General features: G+C 42.4%; 1 protein-coding gene across 12 annotated transcripts in view; it reads right to left on the bottom strand.

Annotated features, from left to right (window-relative positions):
• Positions 1-17,768, bottom strand: part of PCDH15 (protocadherin related 15) — a 684,798-nt gene that overhangs the window by 116,001 nt on the left and 551,029 nt on the right. For all 12 annotated transcript variants that reach the window (XM_071811575.1, XM_071811571.1, XM_071811570.1 and 9 more), the window contains one exon: positions 6,234-6,362. In XM_071811575.1, coding sequence (XP_071667676.1) covers positions 6,234-6,362 — 129 coding nt within the window. The remainder of the gene's footprint in view (positions 1-6,233; positions 6,363-17,768) is intronic.

The raw sequence follows: 17,768 nt of genomic DNA, 5'->3' as shown, positions 1-17,768 counted from the left end.
AGAAGTTGCACCTCAACAAAAGCTCCTGATCTCCGACGGCCTCTGCAGTGTTCCAGCAGAACTGCGGCCTGAGGGAGGGATGAAACTGTGCTGCAGGATACAAAGGACACTGCTGGTGGGAGTTGGGTTATTGTTCTCATTGACAATAACATCATTTTTTTTATTATTATGGGCTTAATGGATTTATTATTATGGGTTTAATTTTTTACTATTATTATGGGTTTAAAAGATTCCCAAGACCCTCAATTGTGTCAAATAGCAAATCAAGTGCGAGTGGGAGTGCTAAATTGGATTTTGTACTTGTTTTTCAGGGAGATTACTGTTTGTGCTCATAGGACAAAATTAACATCTCTCAGATGCTGTACGAGGCCGCTGATATTTGAAACGTTTCTGAACCTCTTGGCATTTATTCAAAAATATTTTAAGGAGAGAAAAATCAGTCCTCCATACAAGTTTGGAATTTTTCTTCCCTGTCTTTCCCTGTCTTTCTTTTTTTTTTTTTTTTTTTGACTGCCTTTACAGTCTTTCATTTCCCTGTTTCATTTGGTATGTGTTCTAAGGGAAGGAAAAGATTAGAAGGTACCAACAATTCTGAAAGACTTCTGTCAGCTGGACTCAATGTCAAAATCAGGAAACAAGGCAATACTTTTGTCCTGCCAGTGCTGTCAGCAGTTTCACACAGTTCCATTAATAAACACTGCTCCTAAGCACAGGTGGCATCGCTGCACGCACAGGACAAACGGCTGCAAAACTCCCTGGCAGCCAGGCTCTGCCACCCTCACCATCAAGAAGTTTCTTCTCAAATTTAAATGGAACCTCCTGTGTTCCTGTTTGCACCCATTACCCCTTGTTCTATCACTGGTTGTCACCGAGAAGAGCCTGGCTCCATCCTCCTGACACTCACCCTTTCCATATTGATCCCCATGAATGAGTCCCCCCTCAGTCTCCTCTTCGCCAGCTCCAGAGCCCCAGCTCCCTCAGCCTTTCCTCACACGGGAGATGCTCCACTCCCTTCAGCATCTTGGTGGCTGCGCTGGACTCTCTCCAGCAGTTCCCTGTCCTTCTGGAACTGAGGGGCCACAACTGGACACAATATTCCAGGGGTGGTCTCCCCAGGGCAGAGCAGAGGGGCAGGAGAACCTCTCTGACCTACTGACCACCCCCTTCTAACCCACCCCAGGTACCATTGGCTTCCTGGCCACAAGGGCCCAGTGCTGGCTCATGGTCACCCTGCTGTCCCCAGGACCCCCAGGTCCCTTTCCCCTACGCTGCTCTCTAATAGGTCATTCCCCAACTTATACTGGAACCTGGGGTTGCTGGGATGCAGGGGTCAGGCAGAGAAAACAAGGAATGCCTTCCATACAAATCTTCCTGCACTCTCAACGATCAACTGCCAGGAACGTGAAAATGGTCCAAATGTTCCTTTGATAACAAGTATCAAAATTTCCACCGCATTAAAGCACAAATGTTATCAAGCTGAAGACAACAAGGCGAATTCATGCACAAATATAATACTGGAAACAGCAAAGAAAAGAGCACGTCTTTTGAAATCCATTTCGTTTAAAAAGTCACCCCATTTACCATGTCCTGGGTGACAAGGAGCTTTTTAAACCTATTTGACGTGTGTCTTAAGCTCACCTAAGTTCACGTGGCTGCTCTAAAGCTGAGTGAGTGCGGCTGCAGCCTCACGCTGCAAAATACCTCCAGGAATTATAAAACCTTTCGGGGTGTCAGCAGAAAGAAGCTAATCCTGCTTAGTGCAGGCGGTCTGAAATGGGAAAAAATTGCAGAAGTCTAAGACTGCAACCAGTTCTTCTCATGTCACAGGTTTGGACTTGAAACCATGACACCTATCTTGTTTTAAGAGGCTGAAGGAATTTGTTAAAAACAGGTGAAAATCCAATTAGAAGGACATGGGATAATGACATCGACTTCAGCTAGAGCTGTCATTTCATTTCTTTTCATCGCCTAAGTGGAGCTGAAGCCTTTGGTAATTATTACGGCAGCTAATTATAAAATCTAAGAGAGTATGAGGGGAAAGAAACAGCAAATTAAGTTAAAGTATACAGCAAACACTATTCATAGAAGTTACCATTTCCTGCTTTCTCATCCTTCTTACATATCCCCTCACAGGTGAGAAAGAGGATGGGAAATATTCTCCCCTCCACACGTCGACACAGAACTATGAAAGTCTTCTTGTCACCAGCATCCCTGCGAGGATCTGAAGGGCGATGGTGCTGACAGCCTCACTAACTTTCTTAATAAGCACGAAACCACAACAGTCCTGGATCAAAATGACCTTGTGATGATCCAGTCGTTCCTAAGGAACTACATGGAAGTTAGAGAAATGAGCACAAACAAAGCTCAAGCTGATCAGCTGTTTTACAGATGCACACGTTGCAACCAAAAAGACAAAAGACTGAATTTCCTCTGGTTGGGGTCCGTCTGCCATGTTACCATTCTCACATTTTAAATTCTCACTCATTTTTTATGGATTCTGACTTCAAAATCCTAGCTGCTCAAATGATTTTTACATATATTAGATGAATTCCTAATAGGTTGTTAGGTAATGTATTACGCAGCAAGCAGTAGTCACAGACTCCCTCTGGGTGTCTGAGATTGAGTTCAGGGGCTGTGATTTTCCTCTTCCCCAAGGTCTTCACTCCTTTCCCTCACAGACTGTCCTCTCCTGCACATAAATCCCTCTTTAATTTAGTCTTGTCCTTTTTCCTCCACCTCTAATTTTCCTACAAGTTGTCTAAAGGTTCAGGAGACCTGGGAATTTCATTTCAGAAGCTGGTATTTTTAATACAGGTACGGTGTAATCTACAGTGCAGGCTGGGGGAAATCGTACCCTGTTCTATGAGCCTTCACACAGCAAACGTGACAATGGTGATTCAGCTGAAGTGAGATTCCTTTTTAGACTTTTAACTACAAAATACAACCAAAAAATCCCAGTTTTCCTTTACACAGAAACACAGAATCACGTAGTTGTAAAGGATCCCCAGAGGTCGTTTAGTCCAACACAATACGCCTTACTGACACCTGTGAAACTTAAACTGGGTTTTAAATTATGAGACTTGTGGAGTTTATCACCTCATGAATTTAAATAAAAATAGAAGCCTGGAAGAATTTGCTGATACTCACAGAGAGAGAGTTCTGTTAGTAAACTGGCATCATAATGATGGTTGATGAGCATTCAGAAGTGACAGTTTGCTTCTTTACACAACACCTGTAACACACTTCCATCCCATTACAAGCAAACGTAGGCTGGTGCCATATAGTGCATCTCCCTCTCTCACTTGTCTTAAAGTTTTGCCTTGCTTTGCTCTGTAGTGGAGAGATGCTGCTGAATATACCACAAGTATGAATTGCCATTTATTATGTAAATAGAACATTGTAATATTTCCATCGTACGGTACAATCAAAGAACACCCTCCAAAGCTCTCTTTTCCAATTGGTAGAATATCTCAAGATCACCCTCAAGAGCAACTTATTTTCTTGAAGCATTTGGTTTCTTATTTAAAAAATTCAGCAGCTGACAGAGGTATTATGCACACTGTTTGCAAATCACGCTCATTACTGGAGCTTAATTATACTGTCTCCATTTCAGGAAAGACTGAAGGTCCAGTGATACTTGAACATGTGATAGGGGTCAGTTTGTCCACTGCCATGTAATTCTTTATCCACATTTTCCTTCTCATTTCCTCTCATGTCCCTATCTCGCCTTGACACCAGCATGTCCATGTTGGTGCTTTCAAACAGCGCTGATCAGTGACACAAAAACACTCCCACAATAAACAAATGAAGGGTGGGTGTGAAAGGATCTGGGTAAATACACTAAAAACAGTGAATAAAAACTACATCAAGCAATTTGCTTCCTCTCCTGGACCCCACCATGTCAACAGCTCCTTATTTAAGCCCAGACTTTGTTTTTAAGGTCTGTGGCAGGAATTATTCACGGGAGTGTTTGACCTAATTCATTTAGACCTCCTAATTGCTTAGAACCTTACCTGGCTTAGGGGAGAGGGAACAAAAGGAAGGTTTGGAACTGATAAGCAGACATGATCAAACCATATAATAATTGATTTTGGTGGATCTTGCATTAATAAAAACTGAAAAAACCAGGCTTGCCAGTCAGCAGCTTAGTTCTTAGAAGTAAAAAAACACCTGCTTCTTTTACCAGGTTATTTGCACCTAAAATAGGCCTTTTTGTTTTACATGCACTACAGCTTCTGTACAAAAAGTATTCCCATAGAAACCTCTCCCACAGCTCCTGTGGTTCTGTCGCCCCGTGAAGCACAACACCACAACTAAAGCTATTGCAGTTTGTAAATAGGGAAATCCTCCAACAACCTAAATGCCCGTCAGCCCTATTGCAGTAAACTTACAGAAGCCAGAAGAAAATTCCAAATGCCCCGATGACTCTCGTGCTTGTGAACAGGAAACAGTAGAAATTACATTCAGGGTTTGTGCTCTGAAGAGAAAGCTTTTTCCAGCCAGAGACTGGGAATTAGGGCTGGTGATAAACACGACAATAAACGATATAACCAGTTTCTGTCATTCCACAACTATGAATAAGCTATCACAAGGCTTCATTAAATAGTTTCACTTGAACACAACGCAGAAATTATACCGATTTGTAAGACCGAGAGGTTCTGTTGCAATAACTTGTCGTGTTTTATAGTTCCCTCTAAGCTAAAAATGGAGCCAATCTAATGTTTGAGAAGATTATTGCACCCTGAGGGCACCCAGCAAAACACAAAATGCATTTTGAAGAGATTTGGTACTGATTTGAAATATCATGTCTGTACATTTCAGGATGCAAAATGAAAAATGACCACAGCGACAAAAACCAAAGCAATAACTTTTCGGTCTAGGGAAACTGATTTAATTGCAGGGATCGTGTATGTACAAGGGTTCAAAAGAGCTTTTGATGTAGCTGATTATTTCAGGCCAGGATGACAACATTAAGCGTTGGGAAAACTGTGATCTTCATCGATGCTGACCAAGTTATTTCCTTTGAAAATGCCACGTTGGGAGCAGCACCCACCTGTAGTGTAGCAGGTTCTGCGGGCAGAGCACAGACACACGGGAACCGCTTCGCTACAACCGCAAATCAAACTGTCCTGAAAAAGCCTCCAAAGCCTAAAGTGTAACTTGGACCAAAGCAAACCCCATGAACAAGGAACGAAATTGGAAGGAAATACAAACCTACCCCAACTAAGCCTTTTTTGGTTGGTTTGTTTCCACTTTATAAATATCAGAAAACCACTCAAGTTCACTCAAAACCCACAAAACTCAAAAGAAAGATGACAGATGAGAAACGCTGATGGATGTCTTACTGAATAATGTAAATTTGAAAAGAAAGATGATTATTATGGTTATATGCTACCCAATCCGGTTCCCATGCTAGCCAAAATGTCCTATTCTTTCTATTGATATGGTTGCTACTGCAACGAAAGGCGGATTTTTTGCCTAAATTCCTGAAAAAAACATGCTTCCAAATTCATCTTTTACCTACAGCTTATATTGTATCCAACCCATATGAATATGAAATTGTCAACTACTGTTTGGAAAAACAACAACTTGTGCTTTCTTTTTTCACCTGGTGTCAGGAAAAACCGATTGTGAAAAAGAAAAGTCTGTTTCAAGTGACTGAATCTGCATTTGGTGGCCCAGAAGACCCATATACGTTATAAACATTTACACAGCTTGGCATCACTCAAATTAACAATACTCCAAGCACAATCTATTTTTATGATAAGTAATCAATTATTTCAGTCAACAGCTTAACTGTTTTTCCCCTTAATGGCCTTAAAGTTTTCTATATGCGTGACAGTTTTGCATCCATGTGCATCACCTGTTCAGTAGGTAGAAATAAGTAAGAGTAAAAATCCTGATGATCAGGTTGTAACATTGAAGAACTGTTATAAGCAAACTTTTACAGCGGTGTGTGTCTTCAAAATCAGTTTTTTAATGTGCGGTTTTTAAGTGAAAAAGCCTTTTTAGCCATTAAGCATAGAGAAGAGGGAAATTGATTCTGTATTCTGAAGCCCAAAAGATGACTTTGTTGCCATAAATGTATCTGACAATAGACAATTTGCATTTAAACCTGAGAGGTTTTGATGTGAGTTTGTCTAAGGTACCAATTATTTTGTCGCCTTCCCTAATAGTCTGGACAGTGTGGGTAATAAAATAGCCAACTGAACCCTGCACAGTTGATAACTTACCCTTACTTGACCAACAAAAGCATTGGCTTCCTCCTCCTGGACAGACAGGTTTTTTGGTAGAAACATATCAAAAACGGGTCCGTTGTCATTTACATCCGTCACCACTATATTAACAGTAGCAGTCGAGGTCTACAGAGGAAGATAAAACAATGAACAAATTACCTTTATTTTACAGTTTCACAGATGAGAACTGTTCAGCAACCGTATTGCTATGTATTACAGAATCACAGGTAAACAGTTTATGCATTTTCTTTCCGTGTTTTTGTGACCCAGGAAGTATTAGTCATTTGAAGAGTTTATTATTACATTTCTTCTAAGATAAAACAGACTTAGAGCTGAATAAAGTATTAGTGATGCACTAAGGACATCAGATCTCTTTTTTTTCTTATATGGTGATTTAAGGATTTTCATTCTGAGTGGGGGGAAAAAAAGCTAGAAATATAAAAATTGGCCAAACCCATCAATTGGGAAAGAAATGACCGATTCTCCTAATGGAAATATGCGAGTGGGATGATTAGCTGGGGTGATTAGTCAGCCCATTAGCTGGCCCAATCGCACCCCATGGTTTCCTCTGGATCATCCCTCACCCGCATCAGCTTTAAGGTGCAGAGAGGTGCCCAGTGGGAGCAGCATCCTTAACGGTATTTAATAGATATCTAACATTTTGACAAAACAAGCTTGTGCTCCCTACTGAAATCTTCCATTCAAACCAAAGCAACGGGAGAGCGAAATACTTCGTTTGCAGATCTTCACGGCTTGAGTCGGATGGCGCCACACACCGAGTGCTTCACGCACAAACCACCACGCTAGGGTACTGGATACAGTATTGTATTTTCAATCAGTTTGACAAATGCTAACACCTTTGCTATCAGAGATATTTTAATTCCATACATTCAAATCCGGCGCAACAGCAAGTAGCATTACAAACTGTCCCTTCAGGTTTAAGATCATAATAGACAGACCAGCTAACGCTACTTTGTTATTTCAGAATCCACCTAAGCACTGGCATCTCTTCTCCATTCTTCAAGTTTTAGCAGCTTTGAACCGAGGTGAAATCCCTCAGTTTGAGTCTCGTGAATTTAAATATCATGGCAAGAGCAACAAAAACATGCGCTTGTTTCATACCCTCTAAATATAAAACTGGAAGAGCTGAGGCCAGTGGTGCAAGTTTCTGCTTAGTGCTTCATTTAGCTCACATGCAAACAAAAGACAATTATTTTATCAATAGATCCTGTTCCACAAGTATGTTAAGATGCGGGAAATAAACACGTGCAGCGTTTAACGCTTTCTTGCTGCAGGTTGCTGGAGCTGGTTGTCCAGGGTTCGTTTTGCACCATTCCCTCAGGGCCAGCACCGTTTGTAATGAAGTCGACGCTGCAGCCGCTGTGAAACGCAGTGTAGAATCAAACACAGAATATTAAAGCGGCTTTCCTGGGCTGTATCTAGATACCTTCTGATTCTGAGCTGCTTTGCATCAAATGGCACTGGGGGAAATCACTCTGACGTTACAGTCACAGCAATTACACCGTGCAGATGTGATCCCTGGAAAAGTCCTTGGCTTTAGGCACAAGACCAACCTACTTGTCCAAAAAGTGGTGCCTCACACGTTTCAGAGAGAAACCTGTAACCACCCTCCCTTAAAAACCAGCAACAACAAAAGTGTGAGCATACACCTGCCTCTTTGTATGCCTTTTCCAAAACACCTTCCCATGCAACAAACCTCAAGTGGTTTTACATACTCACAGGTCTCTGCAGGAACCGGCCACAGTAAATGCAGAATATCACCTCATTTTTATTAAGGGGCAAGCTCCTTCTATCTGCCACATGGCAAAGGACAACTAATGTACTCAGAAGCTACTCACTCCCTTTTGTTTTAAAACAAAAAAAAATGCTTTCAGACTGGCTTCTTATATTTTCTCACGTTCAGTTATTTGCTAATTGTTTCCGAAACTGCCATTCCCACCTTCAATGCCTGTACGGAAAATGTACTTTACAATTGGTGCGTTATTGCCAACACCAAGCAGTGCAGAATGTTTGTTCTGATACGCAACGCACACTGAACGTAAATCAGTCTTCTGGAGCTAAGTGGATTCCACAGAACTCAGGGTAATAAAAACTCCTAGATTTAATAAACTGAGAGAAGTACGGCATTAAAAACGTTGGCTTAAGACGGTGAGCGCTGCTCTTTTTGGCAATATTTTTCCTATTCAAGAGAGTTTTAAGAGGAGATGTGTCTTATAATCTGATGGTGCTGAATCAATCCAGAGCTGCTAAAACACGCCTTTGCATCGGTAACTTCTGAATCAAGTGCTGAAAGTAAAATCTCTCACCAGTCTAAGCTTTGCAGAGCAATGCGTGCCAGTGTGCAGGGGTCCACATACTTGTTTTAGATCAACACAGCACCAGGTTCTGTGGAACTCCTACCAGCACTTCTCCCTAACAACGGGGTTTCTCCAAAGGCAAGGGACTCTGCTCTGGAAGCTATTAACAGCACCCTGCAGCAATACTTTTATGTCTGGAACAAAAAAAGGCTCTTTCTTCGCTTCAAGCCTTCCTGAAACCAAATCATCATGATATTATTTTAACACAGAGCTTACAGGAATGCTGGACTAAGTCTAGAAGAGGTCACTGTTAGAAGTACCAAAGGGGACTCAGGTCTCACCTTGGAGGAGACAGCGCAGGCAGCAGGGAAGGCTGAGCTCTGCTTAACACAACCTACATTTTGAGATAAATCCTAGGATGCTTTTGAACATTTTTATCAATAACGTAGAGCCCTGGGAGCTTCTCCCCATGAGGACAAAGGTAAGAGCGTTTCAGCATGAAGCTGCAGCAGTGTTTTCCAGACGCTGTGCTCTGGTTTGTCTTCACGCTGCAGAGCGGTCCTGGGAACCCGCTCGCAGCACTCCCTGCGTGGGAACACGCAGAGCGAGTGTTTGATGGCTTTTGTCATTAGATATGGGTTACCTGAGACAAGGAATACATCGACTACCAGGCTGACTTGAGCGCAGGAAGGGCGAGAGCTCTCCTGAGTTATTCTATAGGTTATTCTGTAACAGAGGACAGGACTTGACATTGGTGCTGAGGGATTCTAGCTCAAACTAAACCCCCAGACTGATGAGAATTGGAAAAATCAAAGAGTTTTCGCTTAGCTTAGTTTTGCGAGGAAAAACTCAAGTTTGTAGGGATTTTATAAGCAGCGAGAGAGGGAGACAGGAGAAGAGACATTTGGAACTGTTCTCTAACTCTTCTGTTATCTGACAGTTTCAGAATTGTTCAAATTGATGGCAATACTTTCGCTCAATTTAAGTATCCTTTGTAACCCGGGAGCCAACGCAGCCACACAGGACAGCGTTCCACTGGTTATCGAGTCCCAAGTCGTACTTAAACTTTCACTCACTAATTAAAAAGCAATATTTTTGCAAAGGAATAATATTTTCTTGAGATGCCAAACAGGAAAACTACTTTAGAAAACTGAGTTCTCTGTCCTTCCTTAACTTCTAAGAGTAGTAAAATAAGATCCTGTAATAAAACCAGTATTTCAAATATTCCTCATTTTTGTATTAGTCCAAATTGAGCAAACTATCCCAAGTTGATGAATCCAGTGGCAAGAGCACCCCAAGAGCATCCACAACAAGCTCTGGGTTAGCAGCAAGGCCTCTGTGTTCTCTTTCCTTAATTCGGTAAAAACAAACTCTCACACTGAAAAATAATATGGACATACTCCAAGATCTTGCCATTTCATCTGAATACAGGAAATATTTGTTGTCCCACTGTTAGAGCAACTCCAGCCTTTCACATGAAGTCATTTGGTGGCCTTTATTTCTTTGAGAAGCATAAAGCAGCAGTTCTGCCATTACCATCAGAAACTGCTATAATCAAAGATTATTAAATAAAAATCAACATTCTTATATCTCCATTAGACGGCTCCAAAGATGTGCTTCAGTTCTCTGCAAGCCACAGCTGAAGACCGATGTGTTATTCTGAAATAGCCTTTTTAGATAACTAAAATAAACGACAGTGGGTTATTCAGAACTGCAGCATGCAGTGGTGTCGGTCACGCCACGATCGTCTGTCCTGTGGATAATGGAAAAAGTCCCCAGCAACGCTAAGAATCACATTGACTAAATAAGCATTGCTCAGAAGCTGTGTTGGAGGCCGGCCATAATCTCTTTTTAGTCTGTCACTGGAACAGAAAACAAGAGAAAGCGAGTAGACTGTGGGTCAGGGCGAGAGGGACCCCGGGTACTGAATCATGTTTGGGGGATAAAACATGCAGAGAGAAGTTCAAACACACCAAGTAAAGGGTCACTATAGTTTGTATAAAGCTCAGTTTCTTGTACCGTTAGAGAAATGTAGCATTTCTCATTTCCACTTCCAACTGCAGGTAGCAGTGGCTGCCCCAGATCGCTCCCCCTATCCCAGAAACTGCTCATTTTCTACGGTATTTGTTTCAATTCTTCCGCCACGGAACCCCCAGGACACACACGCAGAGGTGGCGATGCCTTTCACTTGGTCACAACTCATCACATCAACATTTTTAAGTCCTCAATGAAAAGCACGAGGAGCTCTAAAAGTAAATCTCACTTTGACCACCAAAGCAGCAGAAGTTATATTTAATTACAAGTTCTGATTGTGTGCCCGTTTACTTCTGCAAAGCCCGATTTCTTGTCTTGTTAGTCCAGGCAGGGGGGGGAAGATAGTTGTATTGTACCCCTCATGGCCTCAGGATCAAATAAAACATGTAATTTGGCTTCACTCAGCGGTTCTCAGACTTCAAGTGCTGTAAAACAGATCTGCAGCCTATGCTGCCAGCTCCCTACAAACATTCTTGTCTTCTTGGTTTGGCTCTGGTCTTGTACCACTACAAGGTGACCTGCCTATGGCAAACTAAAATTAAGGTTACACTTGGAACTGCCAGCAGCACGAAGCAGAGTTTTCCTTGCAAAACCTGGGAAAAATACATAAAGGCGATGTTTGAAGAGATGTTTTACGAAAATCAGCTGCAGGGAGAATCTTTTCCTTTGTCTCACTGACTGGATAGATGCTATTTTGGAATGATGAAAAGTTGCAGTGTTTTGCAGAGGATCCTAAAAGAGAGAGTAAACCAGCCCTCTCTCCTGAAACAGAGCTGCTGGTTTGCTAAAGCTCCTGACATATGTTTCATTACCACCAAAAGTCTTGAAACAAACTTGAGTGGTCCCCCGAAGTAATGAGGGAGAGACCTAATTCACAACCGGTTTGCATATCAACCGAATGGATCCTCCTCATGTAAACGAGAGAACACAGGAAGGATAAAAACTGCTGTGGCTGTTTTCAAACATTCCTGCAAAAGACTCGCCAAGTGTGGTTTGGAAAGCAGTGTTGAAGTTACTCCTGGAAATTCATGCAGGGAGAAAAGTAGCACAGCCAAATATCAGGCATCTCCTATTTATTACTGGCCCAAACTATGTTTCCTTCTCTTTTATAACAAACACAAGTCAAACAAAAGATCAACAGCTGCAATTTATAGCTCTCTTAGGGCCACTAAAATAGTTCTTACATGTATAATTCTTCCCTAAGCAATAACTGTAACATTTACATTGTCTCCACAAATATCTTTTGTCCTAAGTATGCCAGGCCCTGACAAAATTATGGATGATAAATTTGAAGGAAATTTCACTTGTGACTTATTTTATTTGTATCCTGCCATTTCAATTGACGTTGGGAATTGACGAGAGCATTCTGTGCCTTGGAGAGGAAACATTCTTAGCTCTGATGCCAAGTAAGTTTATTAATTTAGATAAACTCTAAGACGAACACTATCATCTCTAGATAGAACTGGTCCTCCAATATTAAGATCTGAGGCAAAGCCCAAGGCTTTATTTGATAGAAAAAGAAACTCTAAACAATGCTTCTGATCTACATATCAGGACTTATCTATATCCAGTTCAAGAAAACGACACTTAAATTATGATAGCCAAAATAATAGCTACTCTTTACCAAGCAGGGAAAAATGTCTGCTCAGATCTTAAAATACTTTAAGGACCAGAATAAAATATACGTGACTGACAGCAAAGGTTAATTGCAACACTGTCCAGGCTCAGCCCCCCAGGAGAGCCACAGCTTCAAGAGTGACGTTGCTAATAGGAACAATAATAACGACGATTGGTGATGGAGGATGACAATGAAGTGGCCCACGGGTGAGCATGTTATTCTTTTCTGCTCTGTTTCTATCAGCAAGTGATTTCACACCTTGTTTCCTTCCTGTGTAGGACATGAGAACTTTAAAAGTGGCATCTATCGAGCCTCTACAGCTCTCCATGTTCTAAAGAAGGAATGGCCAGCTGGACTGCAAAGAAATTTAGGAGAGAGAAGAGACTGAAGCTGAAGGGAATGACAAGGTTGGAGCTTGTCAGTAATTACACTAATGAAACAAGAACATGAAGAGCCCGGAGAGGAGAAAAAAGGGAAAAGTTGTCAAACGCACAAAAATCAATCCCCAAAACTGAAACCTCACACATCCCAAAACAGAAAACATGGGAATGTCAGCGGGAAAGGAAGAGAAGACCATGTACACTCCCGAAACATCCTTGACCAGGACATGGGGCTGACGGGACAGCCCGCCGTTGTTACGCCAGGGCTCCAACCACGTGCGTCTATTTGTGGAAGAGAAAGAGTATCAACCTGCTGTTCAAGCAGCTGAAAAGCCCCTCGATATCCCAGGAATTAAACTTCACTGTTTCTACGAGATGAACAACCCAAATTTAGAGCCTATTGTGTGCTACACATCACCTCCAGTAGTTGGAGGCCAACATACAAAGTAAGGCAATGTTTGTCGGCAGAGATAAAGCTGCGAGTAGGCGTGCCACAGCTTTCTCCATTGGTGATTAAAACACCCAGAGCACATCCAGTGCTGGCTGAAAACCAGTCCACCCAGCTTAGCTCTCCCAGTCTGACTAGAAATCATGACCACGGTGTTCACTGTCATGACTGTAGAGTCTTGAATCTGGGCAGGAACAACCCCAGGTTCCAGTGTAAGTTGGGGAATGACCTATTAGAGAGCAGAGTAGGGGAAAGGGACCTGGAGGTCCTGGAGACAGCAAGGTGACCATGAGCCAGCACTGGGCCCTTGCGGCCAGGAAGGCCAACGGTTCCTGGGGTGGGTTAGAAGGGGGTGGTCAGTAGGTCAGAGAGGTTCTCCTGCCCCTCTGCTCTGCCCTGGGGAGACCACAGCTGGAATATTGTGTCCAGTTGTGGCCCCTCAGTTCCAGAAGGACAGGGAACTGCTGGAGAGAGTCCAGCGCAGCCACCAAGATGCTGAAGGGAGTGGAGCATCTCCCGTGTGAGGAAAGGCTGAGGGAGCTGGGGCTCTGGAGCTGGACAAGAGGAGACTGAGGGGGGACTCATTCATGGTTACAGATATAGAAAGGATGAGTGTCAGGAGGATGGAGCCAGGCTCTTCTCGGTGACAACCAGTGACAGGACAAGGGGTAATGGGTATCAACTGGAACACAAGAGGTTCCACTTAAATTTGAGAAGAAACTTGTTCCTGGTGAGGGTGGCAGAGCCTGGCCCAGGCTGCCCAGGGAGGTTGTGGAGTCTGCTTCTCTGCAGACATTCAAACCCGCCTGGACACCTTCCTGTGGAACCTCAGCTGGGTGTTCCTGCTCCATGGGCGATTGCACTGGATGAGCTTTCCAGGGCCCTTCAACTCCTGACATTCTGGGATTCTGTGACTGTGGTATTACCGTATATACACAGCAAGAGTAATGTACGCTCAGTGTTCCAGTATACACTACTATTATTTAGAACTCTGCTGCAAGATCTATTTTAACATAGTTCTGCTTAAGCTTATTTATTTTGGCATACCAAATGTAATCCCTGGTGCAGAGCTGTTTCTCACCTTAAAATAATTAGGGTCATCTTTCGAAACAGAATTGCAATCTGCAATGATTGATCAATATATTTCTTTATGTGGATTACTTAAATCACCCCTTCTCTGCTAGCATTTGAAATCAAAGCCTCCACAGGGCTCTCACCCACGCAATGCAATCGGCCAAGCTGCACACACACTGCAAGTCTGGGGATCTCCTACAGGTCTCTCCAGTAAACAAAAAGATGCATTGAGCGAAGTTTTCACTCGCAGAAGTGGAAATCGGCCAAATTCTCCTTGCGCAAACTGAAATGGACAGATTGGCTGCAATTTTTAAGCCTTTCTCATAGGAAGTACAGGACTTGTCAGGAAAACAGTAACAGGCAGCGTTTATCTTTAGTTACAGTTTGTGTTGTGGAAAAGAAAATCATTCCAGTGGGAGTTCTTTAGAGGAGAAATTACAAACTCATTCCTCTGTTTGTATTGTTCCTTTTCATACATTTAAGAACTATTCCTTCCCACTGCGCCAACAGATCAAAATAAATGTGCTACATTAAGGTGGTATTAAAGTTCCACAGTATGAGCAGATTCCATTGATATTCTCTTTTTTTTTGGCAATCTTATTTAACAGATTACAAAGAGGTCGGTTAAGTAGGAGCCTTTTTTGTACACAAAATCGCCGTTCAGGGAGCGCTTACCAAAAAGAGTGTGCATGCTTTATTCTTGATGGAAAATGAAACCGATATGGGGCAGACACTGGTAATATTTACAGGAGCAACAGAAAAATCAGCATAATCAATTCACTCTCTGTATGCTATTCAAGTAGGAAACCTTTGTCTAAACTACCTTGATCCAGTGCTAACCTGTTTGCTCTAAGGAATGTAATTAATTCAAGTGTCATGGGAGATAGATGCTCCAAATTATTAATGATCTACTAAGACGACTGAAACACAGTGCACTGAAATAAAGCTACTTATGGTTCAACCTCTTGAAATGTCGGTCCGCTCCGATCACAAACGAGACAGCGAGAAGGAACGTGGCATGGTATGAACATCTGTATCAAGAATACAATGGTGTTTATTCTTTCATTGACAGCCTGCACTGATTTGAGCTCCTGTACTGAGCACAGTGCAAACCCATCAGCATTTCAGCCACACTTAAACATTGCAGCGTCTCACTTCTGTGCATCAGACGGGAATTCGGAATCCAGTGTTGGGTACCCAGAACTAAATAAAAGACACACAAAAGATTTAAAATGTCTTCAAAAATGCCAATTCAATCCCCGCATTCAGCACCCAGCTGCTCCGAGCCAGCCCAGTTCTCTCTCAGATGGGTCACTTCCATCTCCTCAGGAAACATGGCCCCAAAACAGTTTTTGGGGTCTGTAATGCTAAAACGATTCAATTTTTTTCCTGAAGTGCTCATTGCTCATGATTTGGGATGAACAGGCAAGATCTTGGATTCACGGATTTCAGAGAAGAGGCTCCCAGAGCTTGGTGGCCTCTGACCTCTCCTATCCAGCGAATCTCAGCCCGAACTGTAGCACTTCAAAAGAGCAGAGGGACAACAGCTATTTCTGGCCTTCCAGGGTAGTTTAGCAGCCTGGTGATTGAGACAGATTCTGGGAAAACAGGTTAAGCAAACACTGAGTCTTCTAAGACATACAAGAGAATGTGAATGCCTTTCAGTATTTTCTGGGTATCACAAAGAGAGTGTGACAGGGACACCGCGATACGGTTGCTCTGCTTCAGCCATCCTAAAAATATCATCAAAACGGGAGCTTGGGAACTGCCCCTGGACGACTGACAATTTAATACCGACCTACTGGATCCCAAAGGGCTCTGTAAACTGGGCACCGAGCTGCTCTGTTTTGCCAAGACTTGGGCAGAAGCACATTTCTGAAGTGCTGGGTGACTATTTTCAGGATGAGACATTTGTATTTGGAGGTCTGAATTCTGCTAAAATCACACAATACAGAGTAAGACAATACGACGGAGCTTCCTGTTTTATCTGTATAAATGAAGAAACACACACTCGCATAAGCCAAAAATAAATAGCACAGAAGGCTGCTTCTTTCTTCAAACAAAAGTCATGCATATTTATTTCTAACTTCTCCCTCTGAAATGAAAAGACATGAATTCTTGCCTTGAAATCCCAACCAAACATACCACAACTTGTGAAAACAATTTGAGCTTGATATAGGTTTTTATTTGCACATCATTCTTTTGCCCACTAAGCCTCATTACCAGGGAAATAGGAATATTTCCCTGACTACTCAATTAATGCATCCTTAATTGTCTGTTGTTGTGCTGTTAACAGTGACGGGTGGTAGGTCACGTTATTCCAAGGTCGGAGAAAAACCACAAGCCTGTTAATGCTCCAGGTTATAAATCAGAACAACAGCAGCCTGGGAAGCACAGCTGAGCATTTTAAACAATCAAGAGCATTATAAGGCATGAAACGGTGTCAGCCGGGCCACAGCGCTAAATGGAACGCTGTGCTGCTTAAGTGAAGGCATCGGGAGGGCTGTATTCATTTGGATGGAATAAGCAGCCCCCCAAAGTCACAAGGTGTCACCATGACTGTCACCACACAGCATTAGGCAGCTAAATGAGCCTCGGGGCTCAGAATACAGAAACCTCAGCTACTTAGTGCCACAGCAACATCGTTATAAGTCTCTTAGACCCTTTATTAATGACACAGGGGAAAAAAAAGAGCAGGAAAAACAATTCAAACACCAGAAATTTAAGGTGTGAGCGACCACGGACGTTTCAAATGAATAAAAAAAGTGTTCGACAGACTTCACAGATGATGATCATGGCTAAAAATCTTTGTTCACAACAGAACTCAGCTGACTAATCTTATTGATATTGAAATGTCTTGAGTACCGTTCACAACTTCTGAAGCAAATTCACTGGCTGAAATTACCAAGACTGAACTTTCCCAGGTAAGTACGAAACACCGATGGTACTAACATGGCTTTTTAATGCATCCTTTTACTGGAAGGCTCCAAATTAAACTACGTGCTCCACAGCCATATTGTCAGTGCAACCCTGTGCTTGAGGAACAGGCTCAAACTACTTGAGATCCCACACAACCTGAATTATCCTGTGGCCCTATGACTGTTGTTCATAAACCCAAACCACAAAAATCTATAAATGCCAAACGTTCTTGTTGTAACTGAAGAGAAAGGTTCCACCCCCTCCACACACTAATAAAGTCTTTTCCCTTTAAATTCCTTTCAAATTTTAAAGAAAGTAAACACAGAAAAAGTTGTGCAGAATAGATACAGAAGCTCACTGTATGTGACACGAATGGGTAGTTTCAAACAGTCCACTTTTGAATGCAAAGAAATCAGTTCTTGTATGTTACTGCCATTTAAATTAAATCGCACCTGCCTGTGGAATTAACTTTGTGATTTTAGGAAAACTGAAACAAGTTCTTCAATCCAATAATGAGCTTTCTGTAGACACTGATAGAATCGCTCAAAAAAGCAAACGTGCTGACAAGCTGCGGGTGACTTAGTTTGGGGAGCAGTAAGTTTGTAATTGTAGGATTTTATTTTTTCCATAAAGAGTTGTTTATGGAATTCCAGGGACTTGTTGAAACAAACAACCGTATCCGCAGAACAGTTTGCCAGGTCAGCAGCTACTGGAAATGAGCTCCTGGCCCAGGAGGAGCCC

This window comes from Patagioenas fasciata, chromosome 8, assembly GCF_037038585.1.
Source record: "Patagioenas fasciata isolate bPatFas1 chromosome 8, bPatFas1.hap1, whole genome shotgun sequence".
NCBI classification, from domain to species: domain Eukaryota; kingdom Metazoa; phylum Chordata; class Aves; order Columbiformes; family Columbidae; genus Patagioenas; species Patagioenas fasciata.
This window is presented reverse-complemented; position numbering and strand designations above follow the sequence as displayed.